Source organism: Atractosteus spatula, chromosome 16 (genome assembly GCF_055471065.1).
Source record: "Atractosteus spatula isolate fAtrSpa1 chromosome 16, fAtrSpa1.hap1, whole genome shotgun sequence".
Classification (NCBI taxonomy): Eukaryota; Metazoa; Chordata; class Actinopteri; order Semionotiformes; family Lepisosteidae; genus Atractosteus; species Atractosteus spatula.
Genome location: NC_142721.1, coordinates 17,252,000 through 17,272,075, shown reverse-complemented (window position 1 = coordinate 17,272,075; position 20,076 = coordinate 17,252,000). Strand labels below are relative to the sequence as shown.

General features: G+C 45.9%; 1 protein-coding gene across 1 annotated transcript in view; it reads right to left on the bottom strand.

The window, feature by feature from the left end:
- LOC148819706 (uncharacterized) overlaps nt 1–4,332 on the bottom strand; it is a 104,966-nt gene extending 100,634 nt beyond the window's left edge. The window contains exons 1-4 of the mRNA XM_088935222.1: nt 4,317–4,332; nt 2,328–3,007; nt 1,651–2,199; nt 1,423–1,519 (exon numbers count right to left, since the gene is read on the bottom strand). Of these exons, the coding sequence (XP_088791348.1) occupies nt 1,423–1,519; nt 1,651–2,199; nt 2,328–3,007; nt 4,317–4,332 (1,342 nt within the window). The remainder of the gene's footprint in view (nt 1–1,422; nt 1,520–1,650; nt 2,200–2,327; nt 3,008–4,316) is intronic.
- Between the last annotated feature and the right edge of the window lie 15,744 nt (nt 4,333–20,076).

Here is a 20,076-nt window from a genome sequence, read left to right as displayed (position 1 = left end):
ACCCTGTGTGTAAAGAAGTGCTGCCTCCTGTTCTCCGTTTTAAAACCTCTTCCCTGAAGATCCTGAAGAGATCCACTGGGTTGACTTTGTGACTTTGTGACTTTGATATTTGAACCAGGTCTATTTGCAGTTTCCTCTGTTCAAGACTAAAGATAAGATCACTTTATCAGCCCTATACAATTTCCTGCATGAGGAATGTGTCTTGTCACATACCCCAGCCTGCTCTCCATGAGACACACAGACAGGGAGAGAAGCTGGGGGTCAGAGTGCAGGGTCAGCCATTGTACAGCGCCCCTGGAGCAGTTGGGGTGAAGGGCCTTGCTCAGGGGCCCAACAGAGTAGGATTCTTCTGCCGGCTGTGGGATTTGAACCAGCAACCTTCCAGGTACAGGCGCAGATCCTGAGCCACAGTACCACCACACCGAGACTCAGTTTCCTCAGCCTGTTGGTGTGAGACACTCCCTTCAGACTAAAGAGACTCAGTTCCTCCAGCCTGTTGGTGTGAGACACTCCCTTCAGACTGAAGAGACTCAGTTCCTCCGGCCCGTCGGTGTGGGACAGTCCTTTGAGCCCAGGGGTGTATGAGCTCCTCTCTAACTCCAGAGCAGTGACTTTGTGCAACATGGTGACTGAAACTGTCCTCAGGCTTCTGAGATCCTGCTAGATCATTGTACAGTTTTTAACACCTCAGCCCCTGCGTCTGGTCCACCAGCTCCAGCTGTGTGCCCTCACTCTGCTGGTCTGTAAACGGTGTGTTGGCAGGAGCCCCAGGCCTGCCTCTCTAGTCCCCTCCTGCAGCTCAGCGGTTCTGTCTGTGTCTGTGGTCGACTTCCACTCAGCACCCCCACCAGTGTGAAGCCCCCCCTGGATGATACTCCAGTCCCCTCACACACACCAGCTCTCAGTGGGGAGGAGAGCAGAGTGATGAAGCCAGTTCAGAGATGGGGATTATTAGGAGGTCATGTCTCCTGTACTGGGGAATTAGGACCCACACAGACCGCTGGGTGAGCGCCCTCTGCTGGCCCCACTAACACCTCTTCCAGCAGCAGCCTCAGCTTTCCCAGGAGTCTCCCCTCCAGGTACTGGCCAGGCTCACACCTGCTGGGCTGAGATGCGGGGTGATAGAGCTGCTGGCTACCAGCTAAAACAGCAGCTTCTCCTGATTGACTGATCCCCCTGAACGAAACCAGGAGTACCACAGACTCACACTCTGAGCTCCTGAGTGGAAAGACAGGTCTGCCCTTCAGATTCACGAACCTCGTCCCCAGACTTGGCCCGGGAGACCCGGAGAGATGCTCTGTCCCCCGGGGGAGAGTGACTCACGGAGCCCAGCACCTGATCCACGCCGGCGCCCAGGCGCTCCTGCCTGAATCCTCCAGCCCCGTGCACCTGTCTGGCCAGGTGTGCTCACTGTGGGGTCACCTGAGGCCAGGAGCTGTCCCGCGGCGCAGCACTGCCCCCTGCTGGACAGCCCCCAGGCCTCTCTCCTGCTGGAGGGATGGGGGAGGCCAGTGTCCGCCTGGCCAGGGAGGGATGGACAGAGGGGCGTTAACGGTCAGCACTGTTGACCGGCGGTCTCTTCCCCATCAGGCTTATTTTACCCTGAGAGCTGCAGGACTCACACAGACAGCAGGGTGAGATGCGGCTGACCTGGGACTCATGAGTCCGAACCCTGCGGGCGACCCGGCTGTGACTGGACAGAACCCTGCCGGTGATGGTGACCCAGTTCTGACCAGACAGAACCCTGCGGGTGATGGTGGCCCGGTTCCGACCAGACAGAACCCCATGAGTGACCCAGTTCTGACCAGACTGAACCCTGCGGGTGATGGTGGCCCAGTTCTGACCAGACAGAACCCCATGAGTGACCCAGTTCTGACCAGACAGAACCCTGCGGGTGATGGTGGCCCGGTTCTGACCAGACAGAACCCCATGAGTGACCCAGTTCTGACCAGACAGAACCCTGCGGGTGATGGTGGCCCAGTTCTGACCAGACAGAACCCTGCGGGTGACCCAGTTCTGACCAGACAGAACCCTGCGGGTGATGGTGGCCCAGTTCTGACCAGACAGAACCCCATGAGTGACCCAGTTCTGACCAGACAGAACCCTGCGGGTGATGGTGGCCCGGTTCTGACCAGACAGAACCCCATGAGTGACCCAGTTCTGACCAGACAGAACCCTGCGGGTGATGGTGGCCCGGTTCTGAGGGAGGGATGGACAGAGGGGCGTTAACGGTCAGCACTGTTGACCGGCGGTCTCTTCCCCATCAGGCTTATTTTACCCTGAGAGCTGCAGGACTCACACAGACAGCAGGGTGAGATGCGGCTGACCTGGGACTCATGAGTCCGAACCCTGCGGGCGACCCGGCTGTGACTGGACAGAACCCTGCCGGTGATGGTGACCCAGTTCTGACCAGACAGAACCCTGCGGGTGATGGTGGCCCGGTTCCGACCAGACAGAACCCCATGAGTGACCCAGTTCTGACCAGACTGAACCCTGCGGGTGATGGTGGCCCGGTTCTGACCAGACAGAACCCCATGAGTGACCCAGTTCTGACCAGACAGAACCCTGCGGGTGATGGTGGCCCGGTTCTGACCAGACAGAACCCCGTGGGTGACCCAGTTCTGACCAGACAGAACCCTGCGGGTGATGGTGGCCCGGTTCTGACCAGACAGAACCCCGTGGGTGACCCAGTTCTGACCAGACAGAACCCTGCGGGTGATGGTGGCCCGGTTCTGACCAGACAGAACCCCATGAGTGATCCAGTTCTGACCAGACAGAACCCTGCGGGTGATGGTGGCCCGGTTCTGACCAGACAGAACCCTGTGGGTGACCCAGTTCTGACCAGACAGAACCCTGCGGGTGATGGTGGCCCGGTTCTGACCAGACAGAACCCTGTGGGTGACCCAGTTCTGACCAGACAGAACCCCGCTGGTGATGGTGACCCGGTTCTGGGGGACGAGCTCGGCTGTGAACCCTAACGTCTGCTCATTCGGGGCGCTGCTGTGCTCTGGTGGGGACAGTGACCCCGCAGGGCCTATGAGCCCCGGACCTCAGTCTTTCCCGGGGATGCTTCTGACTGGTACTGGTTCTGTGTGCCAACACAGCCACAGCCTCAGGCCCCTGAGGCACACGGTGCGTTGGCGCCCTCTGCTGCTCGGCGCTGGTACTCACGCCCTGCCCTGCCCTCTGGAGTAAAGCTCGTTCGATCGGCTACGTTTACACAGATAGCGCCGGGAATCTAGCAGTAGAAAAAACCGCTCTCGTTTTGCTAGTGACACGGAACTGTGGTGAAGGCACATTTTACCGCGGCTGAAGAAATAGCGAAGTCAGGGAGACCGTTCTGTGAGGGCGATTTTCTGAACCGGGGCCTGTTAGAGGTCAGGGAAGAAGTGTATCCACAGACGGGGTCTGCTCTTGCAAACACGCGTGGACGAGATTGCTCACGATCGATCGTTTCAGAGCAAGCGGTGGAATTTATTGCATATTCACTTGTCGTTCAGGTTTTTATGCCCAGATTAGACTTTCTTCCATCAAAGAAAAGCTTTGGCAGGGCAACACTAGGCTAACAGTTTGTGATGTAGACCTTATCCGTTTTTGACTTTGTTTTTATTTCAATTCATGGATTTATTTCAATTCATTTTGTGCAATATAGTTACCTTGCCAGGAACGACCTAAAATGTTTGATCTTATTTTTATCTTGAATACATTTTCGTTTATGAATACTGAAGCGATATTTCGTTTGTATAGGCTACATTCACTTGCATATGTGGAAAAAAATTATAATAAAACTCGAATCCGTATTTATCTCTGCAGGTGTGGCCCGTGACATGATTAAATGTTGTTAGTTTGGCCCCCTTAAAATGAGTTTGACACCCCTGATCTAAACTGTGACAAGACCGAAGCCATGCGTATTGGCCGTCATCAGCTTTGTAAAGCTGGTGCTGTAGCCCTCTCTGTGGACGGTACTGTACTCGAGCTTCAGTCTAAACTGAAACACTTGGGGGTGATATTTGAATGTGCAACATATTGTCAAAACATCTTTCTTTCACCTCAGAAACAGCACTAGCCTATGTCCTATGTTATCACCAACTGTGGCTGAAAAGCTGATCAACACATTTGTGTTCTCCCAAATCAATTACTCTAATGCTCTACTCGCTGGGGTATCTAAATCCACATTGAACAAACTGCAGTCTGTCCAAAACTCAGCAGCCGGAATCCTGACCGGGTCTGGTGCAAGTGTTCACATTACTCCTGTCCTGGAGTCCCTGCACTGGCTTCCTGTCGAATTGTGTCGACCTCATGATCCTCCTGCTCACCTATAAGGCTCTGCATGGCACAAGACGTCTCAGTACCTGTCTGAGCTACTGTCGTCCTACTCCCCACCTCGCAACCTTCGCTCCTCTGATTCTGGTCTCCTATCAGTCCCCCAAGCCCGTCTACACTCTGTGGGTGACGGAGCTTCTCCTGCTGCACCCCAGAGCTCTGGATCTCTCTCCCCAAGGATATCAGAGAGTCTCCTTCTCTAAACTCCTTCAAACCTCAAACCTTCTCCTGTAGAAGAGCCTTTACGTCTGGTTCTGCTCTGTATCCCTCTGCTCCTGCTGGATTCAGTACATCCATCTGCTGTCTCCTCTCACTCTGTATCCTCAGTGTGCACAACTTGTGGATTTTTGTATTGCTGGTGTTGTCGTTCTATATAGCACTTTTTAGAAACCACCTTTAAAGGCGCTATATAAAATACAGTTTATTATGATAGAGGTTGTTAGTGCGATGAGTGCGTCCGTACAGTGTATTAATATAGTTAGAACGAGTACTGTGTTAGAATTGTTTGTTAGTGTGAGTAGTGTATTTGGATAGTTAATGTGTCAGTGAGTCCAGTGTGTTAGTACAGTTAGTGTGTGTAGTGTGCACTATGCTAGTATGGATACTGTATTTTGTGTATCAGTTTGATCAGTGTGTTAGTATGGATGGTGTATTGGGTTGTGTCAATGTGGTCAGTGTGTTAGTATGGATGGTGTATTGGGTGTGTCAGTGTGGTCAGTGTGTTAGTATGGATGGTGTATTGAGTGTGTCAGTGTGGTCAGTGTGTTAGTATGGATGGTGTATTGTGTGTGTCAGTTGAACAGTGTGTTAATATGGATGGTGTATTGGGTGTGTCAGTATGGTCAGTGTGTTAGTATGGATGGTGTATTGTGTGTGTCAGTGTGTTAGTATGGATGGTGTATTGGGTGTGTCAGTATGGTCAGTGTGTTAGTATGGATGGTGTAGTGTGTGTGTCAGTGTGTTAGTATGGATGGTGTATTGGGTGTGTCAATGTGGTCAGTGTGTTAGTATCGATGGTGTATTGGGTGTGTCAGTTTGATCAGTGTGTTAGTATGGATGGTGTATTGTGTGTGTCAGTTTGATCAGTGTGTTAGTATGGATGGTGTATTGGGTGTGTCAATGTGGTCAGTGTGTTAGTATGGATGGTGTACTGTGTGTGTCAGTGTGGTCAGTGTGTTAGTATGGATGGTGTATTGTGTGTGTCAGTTTGATCAGTGTGTTAGTATGGATGGTGTATTGGGTTGTGTCAATGTGGTCAGTGTGTTAGTATGGATGGTGTATTGGGTGTGTCAATGTGGTCAGTGTGTTAGTATGGATGGTGTATTGTGTGTGTCAGTGTGGTCAGTGTGTTAGTATGGATGGTGTATTGGGTGTGTCAGTTTGATCAGTGTGTTAGTATGGATGGTGTATTGAGTGTGTCAGTGTGGTCAGTGTGTTAGTATGGATGGTGTATTGTGTGTGTCAGTATGATCAGTGTGTTAGTATGGATGGTGTATTGTGTGTGTCAGTATGATCAGTGTGTTAGTATGGGTGGTGTATTGTGTGTGTCAGTGTGGTCAGTGTGTTAGTATGGATGGTGTATTGGGTGTGTCAGTATGGTCAGTGTGTTAGTATGGATGGTGTAGTGTGTGTGTCAGTGTGTTAGTATGGATGGTGTATTGGGTGTGTCAATGTGGTCAGTGTGTTAGTATCGATGGTGTATTGGGTGTGTCAGTTTGATCAGTGTGTTAGTATGGATGGTGTATTGTGTGTGTCAGTGTGGTCAGTGTGTTAGTATGGATGGTGTATTGGGTGTGTCAGTTTGATCAGTGTGTTAGTATGGATGGTGTATTGGGTTGTGTCAATGTGGTCAGTGTGTTAGTATGGATGGTGTATTGGGTGTGTCAATGTGGTCAGTGTGTTAGTATGGATGGTGTATTGTGTGTGTCAGTGTGGTCAGTGTGTTAGTATGGATGGTGTATTGGGTGTGTCAGTTTGATCAGTGTGTTAGTATGGATGGTGTATTGAGTGTGTCAGTGTGGTCAGTGTGTTAGTATGGATGGTGTATTGTGTGTGTCAGTATGATCAGTGTGTTAGTATGGATGGTGTATTGTGTGTGTCAGTGTGGTCAGTGTGTTAGTATTGATGGTGTATTGGGTGTGTCAGTATGGTCAGTGTGTTAGTATGGATGGTGTATTGTGTGTGTCAGTGTGTTAGTATGGATGGTGTATTGGGTGTGTCAGTGTGGTCAGTGTGTTAGTATGGGTGGTGTATTGTGTGTCAGTGTGGTCAGTGTGTTAGTATGGATGGTGTATTGTGTGTGTCAGTGTGGTCAGTTTGTTAGTATGGATGGTGTATTGGGTGTGTCAGTTTGATCAGTGTGTTAGTATGGATGGTGTATTGTGTGTGTCAGTTTGATCAGTGTGTTAGTATGGATGGTGTATTGGGTGTGTCAGTATGGTCAGTGTGTTAGTATGGATGGTGTATTGGGTGTGTCAGTGTGGTCAGTGTGTTAGTATGGATGGTGTATTGGGTGTGTCAGTTTGATCAGTGTGTTAGTATGGATGGTGTATTGAGTGTGTCAGTGTGGTCAGTGTGTTAGTATGGGTGGTGTATTGTGTGTCAGTATGATCAGTGTGTTAGTATGGATGGTGTATTGTGTGTGTCAGTGTGGTCAGTGTGTTAGTATGGATGGTGTATTGTGTGTGTCAGTGTGTTAGTATGGATGGTGTATTGGGTGAGTCAGTGTGGTCAGTGTGTTAGTATGGATGGTGTATTGTGTGTGTCAGTGTGGTCAGTGTGTTAGTATTGATGGTGTATTGGGTGTGTCAGTGTGGTCAGTGTGTTAGTATGGATGGTGTATTGGGTGTGTCAGTATGGTCAGTGTGTTAGTATGGTTTTTGTATTGTGTGTGTCAGTATGGTCAGTGTGTTAGTATGGATGGTGTATTGTGTGTCAGTGTGGTCAGTGTATTAGTTTTGATGGTGTACTGTGTGTGTCAGTATGGTCAGTGTGTAAGTATGGATGGTGTATTGTGTGTGTCAGTGTGGTCAGTGTGTTAGTATGGATGGTGTATTGTGTGTGTAAGTTTGATCAGTGTGTTAGTATGGATGGTGTATTGTGTGTGTCAGTGTGGTCAGTGTGTTAGTATGGGAGGTGTATTGTGTGTCAGTGTGGTCAGTGTGTTAGTATTGATGGTGTATTGGGTGTGTCAGTATGGTCAGTGTGTTAGTATGAATGGTGTATTGTGTGTGTCAGTATGATCAGTGTGTTAGTATGGATGGTGTATTGTGTGTGTCAGTGTGGTCAGTGTGTTAGTATGGATGGTGTATTGTATGTGTCAGTGTGGTCAGTGTGTTAGTATGGATGGTGTATTGTATGTGTCAGTGTGGTCAGTGTGTTAGTATGGATGGTGTATTGGGTGTGTCAGTGTGGTCAGTGTGTTAGTATGGATGGTGTATTGTATGTGTCAGTGTGGTCAGTGTGTTAGTATGGATGGTGTATTGGGTGTGTCAGTATGATCAGTGTGTTAGTATGGATGGTGTATTGGGTGTGTCAGTATGGTCAGTGTGTTAGTATGGATGGTGTATTGGGTGTGTCAGTGTGGTCAGTGTGTTAGTATGGATGGTGTATTGGGTGTGTCAGTTTGATCAGTGTGTTAGTATGGATGGTGTATTGGGTGTGTCAGTGTGGTCAGTGTGTTAGTATTGATGGTGTATTGTGTGTGTCAGTATGATCAGTGCGTTAGTATGGATGGTGTATTGTGTGTGTCAGTGTGGTCAGTGTGTTAGGATGGATGGTGTATTGTGTGTGTCAGTATGATCAGTGTGTTAGTATGGATGGTGTATTGGGTGTGTCAGTGTGGTCAGTGTGTTAGTATGGATGGTGTATTGTGTGTGTCAGTGTGGTCAGTGTGTTAATATGGATGGTGTATTGTGTGTGTCAGTATGATCAGTGTGTTAGTATGGATGGTGTATTGTGTGTGTCAGTATGATCAGTGTGTTAGTATTGATGGTGTATTGGGTGTGTCAGTGTGGTCAGTGTGTTAGTATGGATGGTGTATTGTGTGTCAGTATGGTCAGTGTGTTAGTATTGATGGTGTACTGTGTGTGTCAGTATGGTCAGTGTGTTAGTATGGATGGTGTATTGGGTGTGTCAGTATGATCAGTGTGTTAGTATGGATGGTGTATTGTGTGTGTCAGTGTGGTCAGTGTGTTAGTATGGATGGTGTATTGTGTGTGTCAGTGTGATCAGTGTGTTAGTATGGATGGTGTATTGGGTGTGTCAGTGTGGTCAGTGTGTTAGTATTGATGATGTATTGGGTGTGTCAGTATGATCAGTGTGTTAGTATGGATGGTGTATTGTGTGTGTCAGTGTGGTCAGTGTGTTAGTATGGATGGTGTATTGTGTGTGTCAGTGTGATCAGTGTGTTAGTATGGATGGTGTATTGGGTGTGTCAGTGTGGTCAGTGTGTTAGTATGGATGGTGTATTGTGTGTGTCAGTGTGGTCAGTGTGTTAGTATGGATGGTGTATTGTGTGTGTCAGTGTGGTCAGTGTGTTAGTATGGATGGTGTATTGTGTGTGTCAGTATGATCAGTGTGTTAGTATGGATGGTGTATTGTGTGTGTCAGTATGATCAGTGTGTTAGTATTGATGGTGTATTGGGTGTGTCAGTGTGGTCAGTGTGTTAGTATGGATGGTGTATTGTGTGTCAGTATGGTCAGTGTTTTAGTATTGATGGTGTACTGTGTGTGTCAGTGTGGTCAGTGTGTTAGTATGGATGGTGCATTGGGTGTGTCAGTTTGATCAGTGTGTTAGTATGGATGGTGTATTGGGTGTGTCAGTGTGGTCAGTGTGTTAGTATGGATGGTGTATTGGGTGTGTCAGTATGGTCAGTGTGTTAGTATTGATGGTGTATTGTGTGTGTCAGTATGGTCAGTGTGTTAGTATTGATGGTGTATTGGGTGTGTCAGTATGATCAGTGTGTTAGTATGGATGGTGTATTGGGTGTGTCAGTATGATCAGTGTGTTAGTATGGATGGTGTATTGTGTGTGTCAGTATGATCAGTGTGTTAGTATGGATGGTGTATTGTGTGTGTCAGTATGATCAGTGTGTTAGTATTGATGGTGTATTGGGTGTGTCAGTGTGGTCAGTGTGTTAGTATGGATGGTGTATTGTGTGTCAGTATGGTCAGTGTGTTAGTATTGATGGTGTACTGTGTGTGTCAGTGTGGTCAGTGTGTTAGTATGGATGGTGTATTGGGTGTTTCAGTGTGGTCAGTCTGTTAGTATGGATGGTGTATTGTGTGTGTCAGTGTGGTCAGTGTGTTAGTATGGATGGTGTATTGGGTGTGTCAGTATGGTCAGTGTGTTAGTATTGATGGTGTATTGGGTGTGTCAGTGTGGTCAGTGTGTTAGTATGGATGGTGTATTGTGTGTGTCAGTGTGGTCTGTGTGTTAGTATGGATGGTGTATTGTGTGTGTCAGTATGATCAGTGTGTTAGTATGGATGGTGTATTGGGTGTGTCAGTGTGGTCAGTGTGTTAGTATGGATGGTGTATTGTGTGTGTCAGTGTGGTCAGTGTGTTAGTATGGATGGTGTATTGTGTGTGTCAGTGTGGTCAGTGTGTTAGTATGGATGGTGTATTGTGTGTGTCAGTATGATCAGTGTGTTAGTATGGATGGTGTATTGTGTGTGTCAGTATGATCAGTGTGTTAGTATTGATGGTGTATTGGGTGTGTCAGTGTGGTCAGTGTGTTAGTATGGATGGTGTATTGTGTGTCAGTATGGTCAGTGTGTTAGTATTGATGGTGTACTGTGTGTGTCAGTGTGGTCAGTGTGTTAGTATGGATGGTGTATTGGGTGTGTCAGTATGGTCAGTGTGTTAGTATGGATGGTGTATTGTGTGTGTCAGTATGGTCAGTGTGTTAGTATTGATGGTGTATTGTGTGTGTCAGTATGGTCAGTGTGTTAGTATGGATGGTGTATTGGGTGTGTCAGTATGATCAGTGTGTTAGTATGGATGGTGTATTGTGTGTGTCGGTGTGGTCAGTGTGTTAGTATGGATGGTGTATTGGGTGTCAGTATGGTCAGTGTGTTAGTATTGATGGTGTACTGTGTGTGTCAGTGTGGTCAGTGTGTTAGTATGGATGGTGTATTGGGTGTGTCAGTGTGGTCAGTGTGTTAGTATGGATGGTGTATTGGGTGTGTCAGTTTGATCAGTGTGTTAGTATGGATGGTGTATTGGGTGTGTCAGTATGATCAGTGTGTTAGTATGGATGGTGTATTGTGTGTGTCAGTATGATCAGTGTGTTAGTATTGATGGTGTATTGGGTGTGTCAGTGTGGTCAGTGTGTTAGTATGGATGGTGTATTGTGTGTCAGTATGGTCAGTGTGTTAGTATTGATGGTGTACTGTGTGTGTCAGTGTGGTCAGTGTGTTAGTATGGATGGTGTATTGGGTGTGTCAGTTTGATCAGTGTGTTAGTATGGATGGTGTATTGGGTGTGTCAGTGTGGTCAGTGTGTTAGTATGGATGGTGTATTGGGTGTGTCAGTATGGTCAGTGTGTTAGTATGGATGGTGTATTGTGTGTGTCAGTGTGGTCAGTGTGTTAGTATGGATGGTGTATTGGGTGTGTCAGTGTGGTCAGTGTGTTAGTATGGATGGTGTATTGGGTGTGTCAGTATGGTCAGTGTGTTAGTATGGATGGTGTATTGGGTGTGTCAGTGTGGTCAGTGTGTTAGTATGGATGGTGTATTGTGTGTCAGTATGGTCAGTGTGTTAGTATTGATGGTGTACTGTGTGTGTCAGTGTGGTCAGTGTGTTAGTATGGATGGTTTATTGTGTGTGTCAGTGTGGTCAGTGTGTTAGTATGGATGGTGTATTGTGTGTGTCAGTATGATCAGTGCGTTAGTATGGATGGTGTATTGGGTGTGTCAGTGTGGTCAGTGTGTTAGTATGGATGGTGTATTGGGTGTGTCAGTATGGTCAGTGTGTTAGTATGGATGGTGTATTGTGTGTGTCAGTGTGGTCAGTGTGTTAGTATGGATGGTGTATTGGGTGTGTCAGTGTGGTCAGTGTGTTAGTATGGATGGTGTATTGGGTGTGTCAGTTTGATCAGTGTGTTAGTATGGATGGTGTATTGGGTGTGTCAGTGTGGTCAGTGTGTTAGTATGGATGGTGTATTGGGTGTGTCAGTATGGTCAGTGTGTTAGTATTGATGGTGTATTGGGTGTGTCAGTGTGGTCAGTGTGTTAGTATGGGTGGTGTATTGTGTGTGAGTGTGGTCAGTGTGTTAGTATGGATGGTGTATTGGGTGTGTCAGTTTGATCAGTGTGTTAGTATGGATGGTGTATTGGGTGTGTCAGTGTGGTCAGTGTGTTAGTATGGATGGTGTATTGTGTGTGTCAGTATGATCAGTGCGTTAGTATGGATGGTGTATTGGGTGTGTCAGTATGGTCAGTGTGTTAGTATTGATGGTGTATTGTGTGTGTCAGTGTGGTCAGTGTGTTAGTATGGATGGTGTATTGTGTGTGTCAGTATGATCAGTGCGTTAGTATGGGTGGTGTATTGTGTGTGAGTGTGGTCAGTGTGTTAGTATGGATGGTGTATTGGGTGTGTCAGTTTGATCAGTGTGTTAGTATGGATGGTGTATTGGGTGTGTCAGTGTGGTCAGTGTGTTAGTATGGATGGTGTATTGTGTGTGTCAGTATGATCAGTGCGTTAGTATGGATGGTGTATTGTGTGTGTCAGTTTGATCAGTGTGTTAGTATGGATGGTGTATTCGGTGTGTCAGTGTGGTCAGTGTGTTAGTATGGATGGTGTATTGTGTGTCAGTATGGTCAGTGTGTTAGTATTGATGGTGTACTGTGTGTGTCAGTGTGGTCAGTGTGTTAGTATGGATGGTGTATTGTGTGTGTCAGTGTGGTCAGTGTGTTAGTATGGATGGTGTATTGTGTGTGTCAGTATGATCAGTGCGTTAGTATGGGTGGTGTATTGTGTGTGAGTGTGGTCAGTGTGTTAGTATGGATGGTGTATTGTGTGTGTCAGTATGATCAGTGTGTTAGTATGGATGGTGTATTGTGTGTGTCAGTATGATCAGTGTGTTAGTATTGATGGTGTACTGTGTGTGTCAGTGTGGTCAGTGTGTTAGTATGGATGGTGTATTCGGTGTGTCAGTGTGGTCAGTGTGTTAGTATGGATGGTGTATTGGGTGTGTCAGTGTGGTCAGTGTGTTAGTATGGATGGTGTATTGGGTGTGTCAGTGTGGTCAGTGTGTTAGTATGGATGGTGTATTGGGTGTGTCAGTGTGGTCAGTGTGTTAGTATGGATGGTGTATTGTGTGTGTCAGTATGATCAGTGTGTTAGTATGGAAGGTGTATTGGGTGTGTCAGTATGATCAGTGTGTTAGTATGGATGGTGTATTGTGTGTCAGTATGGTCAGTGTGTTAGTATGGATGGTGTATTGTGTGTGTCAGTGTGGTCAGTGTGTTAGTATGGATGGTGTATTGTGTGTGTCAGTGTGGTCAGTGTGTTAGTATTGATGGTGTATTGGGTGTGTCAGTGTGGTCAGTGTGTTAGTATGGATGGTGTATTGGGTGTGTCAGTATGATCAGTGTGTTAGTATGGATGGTGTATTGGGTGTGTCAGTATGATCAGTGTGTTAGTATGGATGGTGTATTGTGTGTGTCAGTATGATCAGTGTGTTAGTATGGATGGTGTATTGTGTGTGTCAGTATGATCAGTGTGTTAGTATTGATGGTGTATTGGGTGTGTCAGTGTGGTCAGTGTGTTAGTATGGATGGTGTATTGTGTGTCAGTATGGTCAGTGTGTTAGTATTGATGGTGTACTGTGTGTGTCAGTGTGGTCAGTGTGTTAGTATGGATGGTGTATTGGGTGTTTCAGTGTGGTCAGTCTGTTAGTATGGATGGTGTATTGTGTGTGTCAGTGTGGTCAGTGTGTTAGTATGGATGGTGTATTGGGTGTGTCAGTATGGTCAGTGTGTTAGTATTGATGGTGTATTGGGTGTGTCAGTGTGGTCAGTGTGTTAGTATGGATGGTGTATTGTGTGTGTCAGTGTGGTCTGTGTGTTAGTATGGATGGTGTATTGTGTGTGTCAGTATGATCAGTGTGTTAGTATGGATGGTGTATTGGGTGTGTCAGTGTGGTCAGTGTGTTAGTATGGATGGTGTATTGTGTGTGTCAGTGTGGTCAGTGTGTTAGTATGGATGGTGTATTGTGTGTGTCAGTGTGGTCAGTGTGTTAGTATGGATGGTGTATTGTGTGTGTCAGTATGATCAGTGTGTTAGTATGGATGGTGTATTGTGTGTGTCAGTATGATCAGTGTGTTAGTATTGATGGTGTATTGGGTGTGTAGTGTGGTCAGTGTGTTAGTATGGATGGTGTATTGTGTGTCAGTATGGTCAGTGTGTTAGTATTGATGGTGTACTGTGTGTGTCAGTGTGGTCAGTGTGTTAGTATGGATGGTGTATTGGGTGTGTCAGTATGGTCAGTGTGTTAGTATGGATGGTGTATTGTGTGTGTCAGTATGGTCAGTGTGTTAGTATTGATGGTGTATTGTGTGTGTCAGTATGGTCAGTGTGTTAGTATGGATGGTGTATTGGGTGTGTCAGTATGATCAGTGTGTTAGTATGGATGGTGTATTGTGTGTGTCGGTGTGGTCAGTGTGTTAGTATGGATGGTGTATTGGGTGTCAGTATGGTCAGTGTGTTAGTATTGATGGTGTACTGTGTGTGTCAGTGTGGTCAGTGTGTTAGTATGGATGGTGTATTGGGTGTGTCAGTGTGGTCAGTGTGTTAGTATGGATGGTGTATTGGGTGTGTCAGTTTGATCAGTGTGTTAGTATGGATGGTGTATTGTGTGTGTCAGTATGATCAGTGTGTTAGTATTGATGGTGTATTGGGTGTGTCAGTGTGGTCAGTGTGTTAGTATGGATGGTGTATTGTGTGTCAGTGTGGTCAGTGTGTTAGTATTGATGGTGTACTGTGTGTGTCAGTGTGGTCAGTGTGTTAGTATGGATGGTGTATTGGGTGTGTCAGTTTGATCAGTGTGTTAGTATGGATGGTGTATTGGGTGTGTCAGTGTGGTCAGTGTGTTAGTATGGATGGTGTATTGGGTGTGTCAGTATGGTCAGTGTGTTAGTATGGATGGTGTATTGTGTGTGTCAGTGTGGTCAGTGTGTTAGTATGGATGGTGTATTGGGTGTGTCAGTGTGGTCAGTGTGTTAGTATGGATGGTGTATTGGGTGTGTCAGTATGGTCAGTGTGTTAGTATGGATGGTGTATTGGGTGTGTCAGTGTGGTCAGTGTGTTAGTATGGATGGTGTATTGTGTGTCAGTATTGTCAGTGTGTTAGTATTGATGGTGTACTGTGTGTGTCAGTGTGGTCAGTGTGTTAGTATGGATGGTTTATTGTGTGTGTCAGTGTGGTCAGTGTGTTAGTATGGATGGTGTATTGTGTGTGTCAGTATGATCAGTGCGTTAGTATGGATGGTGTATTGGGTGTGTCAGTGTGGTCAGTGTGTTAGTATGGATGGTGTATTGGGTGTGTCAGTATGGTCAGTGTGTTAGTATGGATGGTGTATTGTGTGTGTCAGTGTGGTCAGTGTGTTAGTATGGATGGTGTATTGGGTGTGTCAGTGTGGTCAGTGTGTTAGTATGGATGGTGTATTGGGTGTGTCAGTTTGATCAGTGTGTTAGTATGGATGGTGTATTGGGTGTGTCAGTGTGGTCAGTGTGTTAGTATGGATGGTGTATTGGGTGTGTCAGTATGGTCAGTGTGTTAGTATTGATGGTGTATTGGGTGTGTCAGTGTGGTCAGTGTGTTAGTATGGGTGGTGTATTGTGTGTGAGTGTGGTCAGTGTGTTAGTATGGATGGTGTATTGGGTGTGTCAGTTTGATCAGTGTGTTAGTATGGATGGTGTATTGGGTGTGTCAGTGTGGTCAGTGTGTTAGTATGGATGGTGTATTGTGTGTGTCAGTATGATCAGTGCGTTAGTATGGATGGTGTATTGGGTGTGTCAGTATGGTCAGTGTGTTAGTATTGATGGTGTATTGGGTGTGTCAGTATGGTCAGTGTATTAGTATGGATGGTTTATTGTGTGTGTCAGTGTGGTCAGTGTGTTAGTATGGATGGTGTATTGTGTGTGTCAGTATGATCAGTGCGTTAGTATGGGTGGTGTATTGTGTGTGAGTGTGGTCAGTGTGTTAGTATGGATGGTGTATTGGGTGTGTCAGTTTGATCAGTGTGTTAGTATGGATGGTGTATTGGGTGTGTCAGTGTGGTCAGTGTGTTAGTATGGATGGTGTATTGTGTGTGTCAGTATGATCAGTGCGTTAGTATGGATGGTGTATTGTGTGTGTCAGTTTGATCAGTGTGTTAGTATGGATGGTGTATTCGGTGTGTCAGTGTGGTCAGTGTGTTAGTATGGATGGTTTATTGTGTGTGTCAGTGTGGTCAGTGTGTTAGTATGGATGGTGTACTGTGTGTGTCAGTGTGGTCAGTGTGTTAGTATGGATGGTGTATTGGGTGTGTCAGTGTGGTCAGTGTGTTAGTATGGATGGTGTATTGTGTGTGTCAGTATGATCAGTGTGTTAGTATGGATGGTTTATTGTGTGTGTCAGTGTGGTCAGTGTGTTAGTATGGATGGTGTATTGTGTGTGTCAGTATGATCAGTGCGTTAGTATGGGTGGTGTATTGTGTGTGAGTGTGGTCAGTGTGTTAGTATGGATGGTGTATTGTGTGTGTCAGTATGATCAGTGTGTTAGTATGGATGGTGTATTGTGTGTGTCAGTATGATCAGTGTGTTAGTATTGATGGTGTACTGTGTGTGTCAGTGTGGTCAGTGTGTTAGTATGGATGGTGTATTGGGTGTGTCAGTGTGGTCAGTGTGTTAGTATGGATGGTGTATTGTGTGTGTCAGTGTGGTCAGTGTGTTAGTATGGATGGTGTATTGGGTGTGTCAGTGTGGTCAGTGTGTTAGTATGGATGGTGTATTGGGTGTGTCAGTATGGTCAGTGTGTTAGTATGGATGGTGTATTGTGTGTGTCAGTGTGGTCAGTGTGTTAGTATGGATGGTGTATTGGGTGTGTCAGTATGGTCAGTGTGTTAGTATGGATGGTGTATTGTGTGTGTCAGTGTGGTCAGTGTGTTAGTATGGATGGTGTATTGTGTGTGTCAGTGTGGTCAGTGTGTTAGTATGGATGGTGTACTGTGTGTGTCAGTGTGGTCAGTGTGTTAGTATTGATGGTGTATTGGGTGTGTCAGTTTGATCAGTGTGTTAGTATGGATGGTGTATTGAGTGTGTCAGTGTGGTCAGTGTGTTAGTATTGATGGTGTACTGTGTGTGTCAGTATGATCAGTGCGTTAGTATGGATGGTGTATTGTGTGTGTCAGTTTGATCAGTGTGTTAGTATGGATGGTGTATTGTGTGTGTCAGTGTGGTCAGTGTGTTAGTATGGATGGTGTATTGTGTGTGTCAGTGTGGTCAGTGTGTTAGTATGGATGGTGTATTGTGTGTGTCAGTTTGATCAGTGTGTTAGTATGGATGGTGTATTGGGTGTGTCAGTAAGTTCAGTGTGATAGTATGGATGGTGTATTGGGTGTGTCAGTGTGGTCAGTGTGTTAGTATGGATGGTGTATTGTGTGTGTCAGTGTGGTCAGTGTGTTAGTATGGATGGTGTATTGTGTGTGTCAGTATGATCAGTGCGTTAGTATGGATGGTGTATTGTGTGTGTCAGTTTGATCAGTGTGTTAGTATGGATGGTGTATTGTGTGTGTCAGTATGATCAGTGTGTTAGTATGGATGGTGTATTGTGTGTGTCAGTGTGGTCAGTGTGTTAGTATGGATGGTGTATTGTCTGTGTCAGTATGGTCAGTGTGTTAGTATGGATGGTGTATTGTGTGTGTCAGTTTGATCAGTGTGTTAGTATGGATGGTGTATTGGGTGTGTCAGTAAGTTCAGTGTTATAGTATGGATGGTGTAGTGTGTGTGTCAGTGTGTTAGTATGGATGGTGTATTGTGTGTGTCAGTATGGTCAGTGTGTTAGTATGGATGGTGTATTGTGTGTGTCAGTATGGTCAGTGTGTTAGTATGGATGGTGTATTGTGTGTGTCAGTATGGTCAGTGTGTTAGTATGGATGGTGTAGTGTGTGTGTCAGTGTGTTAGTATGGATGGTGTATTGTGTGTGTCAGTATGGTCAGTGTGTTAGTATGGATGGTGTAGTGTGTGTGTCAGTGTGTTAGTATGGATGGTGTATTGTGTGTGTCAGTATGGTCAGTGTGTTAGTATGGATGGTGTATTGTGTGTGTCAGTATGGTCAGTGTGTTAGTATGGATGGTGTATTGTGTGTGTCAGTGTGGTCAGTGTGTTAGTATGGATGGTGTATTGTGTGTGAGTGTGGTCAGTGTGTTAGTATGGATGGTGTATTGTGTGTGTCAGTATGATCAGTGCGTTAGTATGGATGGTGTATTGTGTGTGTCAGTTTGATCAGTGTGTTAGTATGGATGGTGTATTCGGTGTGTCAGTGTGGTCAGTGTGTTAGTATGGATGGTTTATTGTGTGTGTCAGTGTGGTCAGTGTGTTAGTATGGATGGTGTATTGTGTGTGAGTGTGGTCAGTGTGTTAGTATGGATGGTGTATTGGGTGTGTCAGTGTGGTCAGTGTGTTAGTATGGATGGTGTATTGTGTGTGTCAGTATGATCAGTGTGTTAGTATGGATGGTTTATTGTGTGTGTCAGTGTGGTCAGTGTGTTAGTATGGATGGTGTATTGTGTGTGTCAGTATGATCAGTGCGTTAGTATGGGTGGTGTATTGTGTGTGAGTGTGGTCAGTGTGTTAGTATGGATGGTGTATTGTGTGTGTCAGTATGATCAGTGTGTTAGTATGGATGGTGTATTGTGTGTGTCAGTATGATCAGTGTGTTAGTATTGATGGTGTACTGTGTGTGTCAGTGTGGTCAGTGTGTTAGTATGGATGGTGTATTGGGTGTGTCAGTGTGGTCAGTGTGTTAGTATGGATGGTGTATTGGGTGTGTCAGTGTGGTCAGTGTGTTAGTATGGATGGTGTATTGTGTGTGTCAGTGTGGTCAGTGTGTTAGTATGGATGGTGTATTGTGTGTGTCAGTATGATCAGTGCGTTAGTATGGATGGTGTATTGTGTGTGTCAGTTTGATCAGTGTGTTAGTATGGATGGTGTATTGTGTGTGTCAGTGTGGTCAGTGTGTTAGTATGGATGGTGTATTGTGTGTGTCAGTGTGGTCAGTGTGTTAGTATGGATGGTGTATTGTGTGTGTCAGTTTGATCAGTGTGTTAGTATGGATGGTGTATTGGGTGTGTCAGTAAGTTCAGTGTGATAGTATGGATGGTGTATTGGGTGTGTCAGTGTGGTCAGTGTGTTAGTATGGATGGTGTATTGTGTGTGTCAGTGTGGTCAGTGTGTTAGTATGGATGGTGTATTGTGTGTGTCAGTATGATCAGTGCGTTAGTATGGATGGTGTATTGTGTGTGTCAGTTTGATCAGTGTGTTAGTATGGATGGTGTATTGTGTGTGTCAGTATGATCAGTGTGTTAGTATGGATGGTGTATTGTCTGTGTCAGTGTGGTCAGTGTGTTAGTATGGATGGTGTATTGTGTGTGTCAGTTTGATCAGTGTGTTAGTATGGATGGTGTATTGTGTGTGTCAGTGTGGTCAGTGTGTTAGTATGGATGGTGTATTGTGTGTGTCAGTGTGTTAGTATGGATGGTGTATTGGGTGTGTCAGTAAGTTCAGTGTGATAGTATGGATGGTGTATTGTGTGTGTCAGTGTGGTCAGTCTGTTAGTATTGATGGTGTATTGTGTGTGTCAGTGTGGTCAGTGTGTTAGTATGGATGGTGTATTGTCTGTGTCAGTATGGTCAGTGTGTTAGTATGGATGGTGTATTGTGTGTGTCAGTTTGATCAGTGTGTTAGTATGGATGGTGTATTGGGTGTGTCAGTAAGTTCAGTGTGATAGTATGGATGGTGTAGTGTGTGTGTCAGTGTGTTAGTATGGATGGTGTATTGTGTGTGTCAGTATGGTCAGTGTGTTAGTATGGATGGTGTATTGTGTGTGTCAGTATGGTCAGTGTGTTAGTATGGATGGTGTATTGTGTGTGAGTGTGGTCAGTGTGTTAGTATGGATGGTGTATTGTGTGTGTCAGTGTGGTCAGTGTGTTAGTATGGATGGTGTATTGTGTGTGTCAGTATGATCAGTGTGTTAGTATGGATGGTGTATTGTGTGTGTCAGTGTGGTCAGTGTGTTAGTATTGATGGTGTACTGTGTGTGTCAGTGTGGTCAGTGTGTTAGTATGGATGGTGTATTGGGTGTGTCAGTGTGGTCAGTGTGTTAGTATGGATGGTGTATTGTGTGTGTCAGTGTGTTAGTATGGATGGTGTATTGTGTGTGTCAGTGTGGTCAGTGTGTTAGTATGGATGGTGTATTGTGTGTGTCAGTGTGGTCAGTGTGTTAGTATGGGTGGTGTATTGTGTGTGAGTGTGATCAGTGTGTTAGTATGGGTGGTGTATTGTGTGTGAGTGTGGTCAGTGTGTTAGTGCTGTCCAGCAGGCGGTGTGAAGTCTGAGTGCAGGGATGGGCAGGGCGCCAGGCTGGCTGGGACAGGCTCTGCACAAATCAGGACACTGACCCGGCGCGCACGTATGGGACAGACGGGGGACACACCCGTCTAATTGGAGTTTCCGAAAATCAGGAAATGACGCAGCTCGGCGCCCCT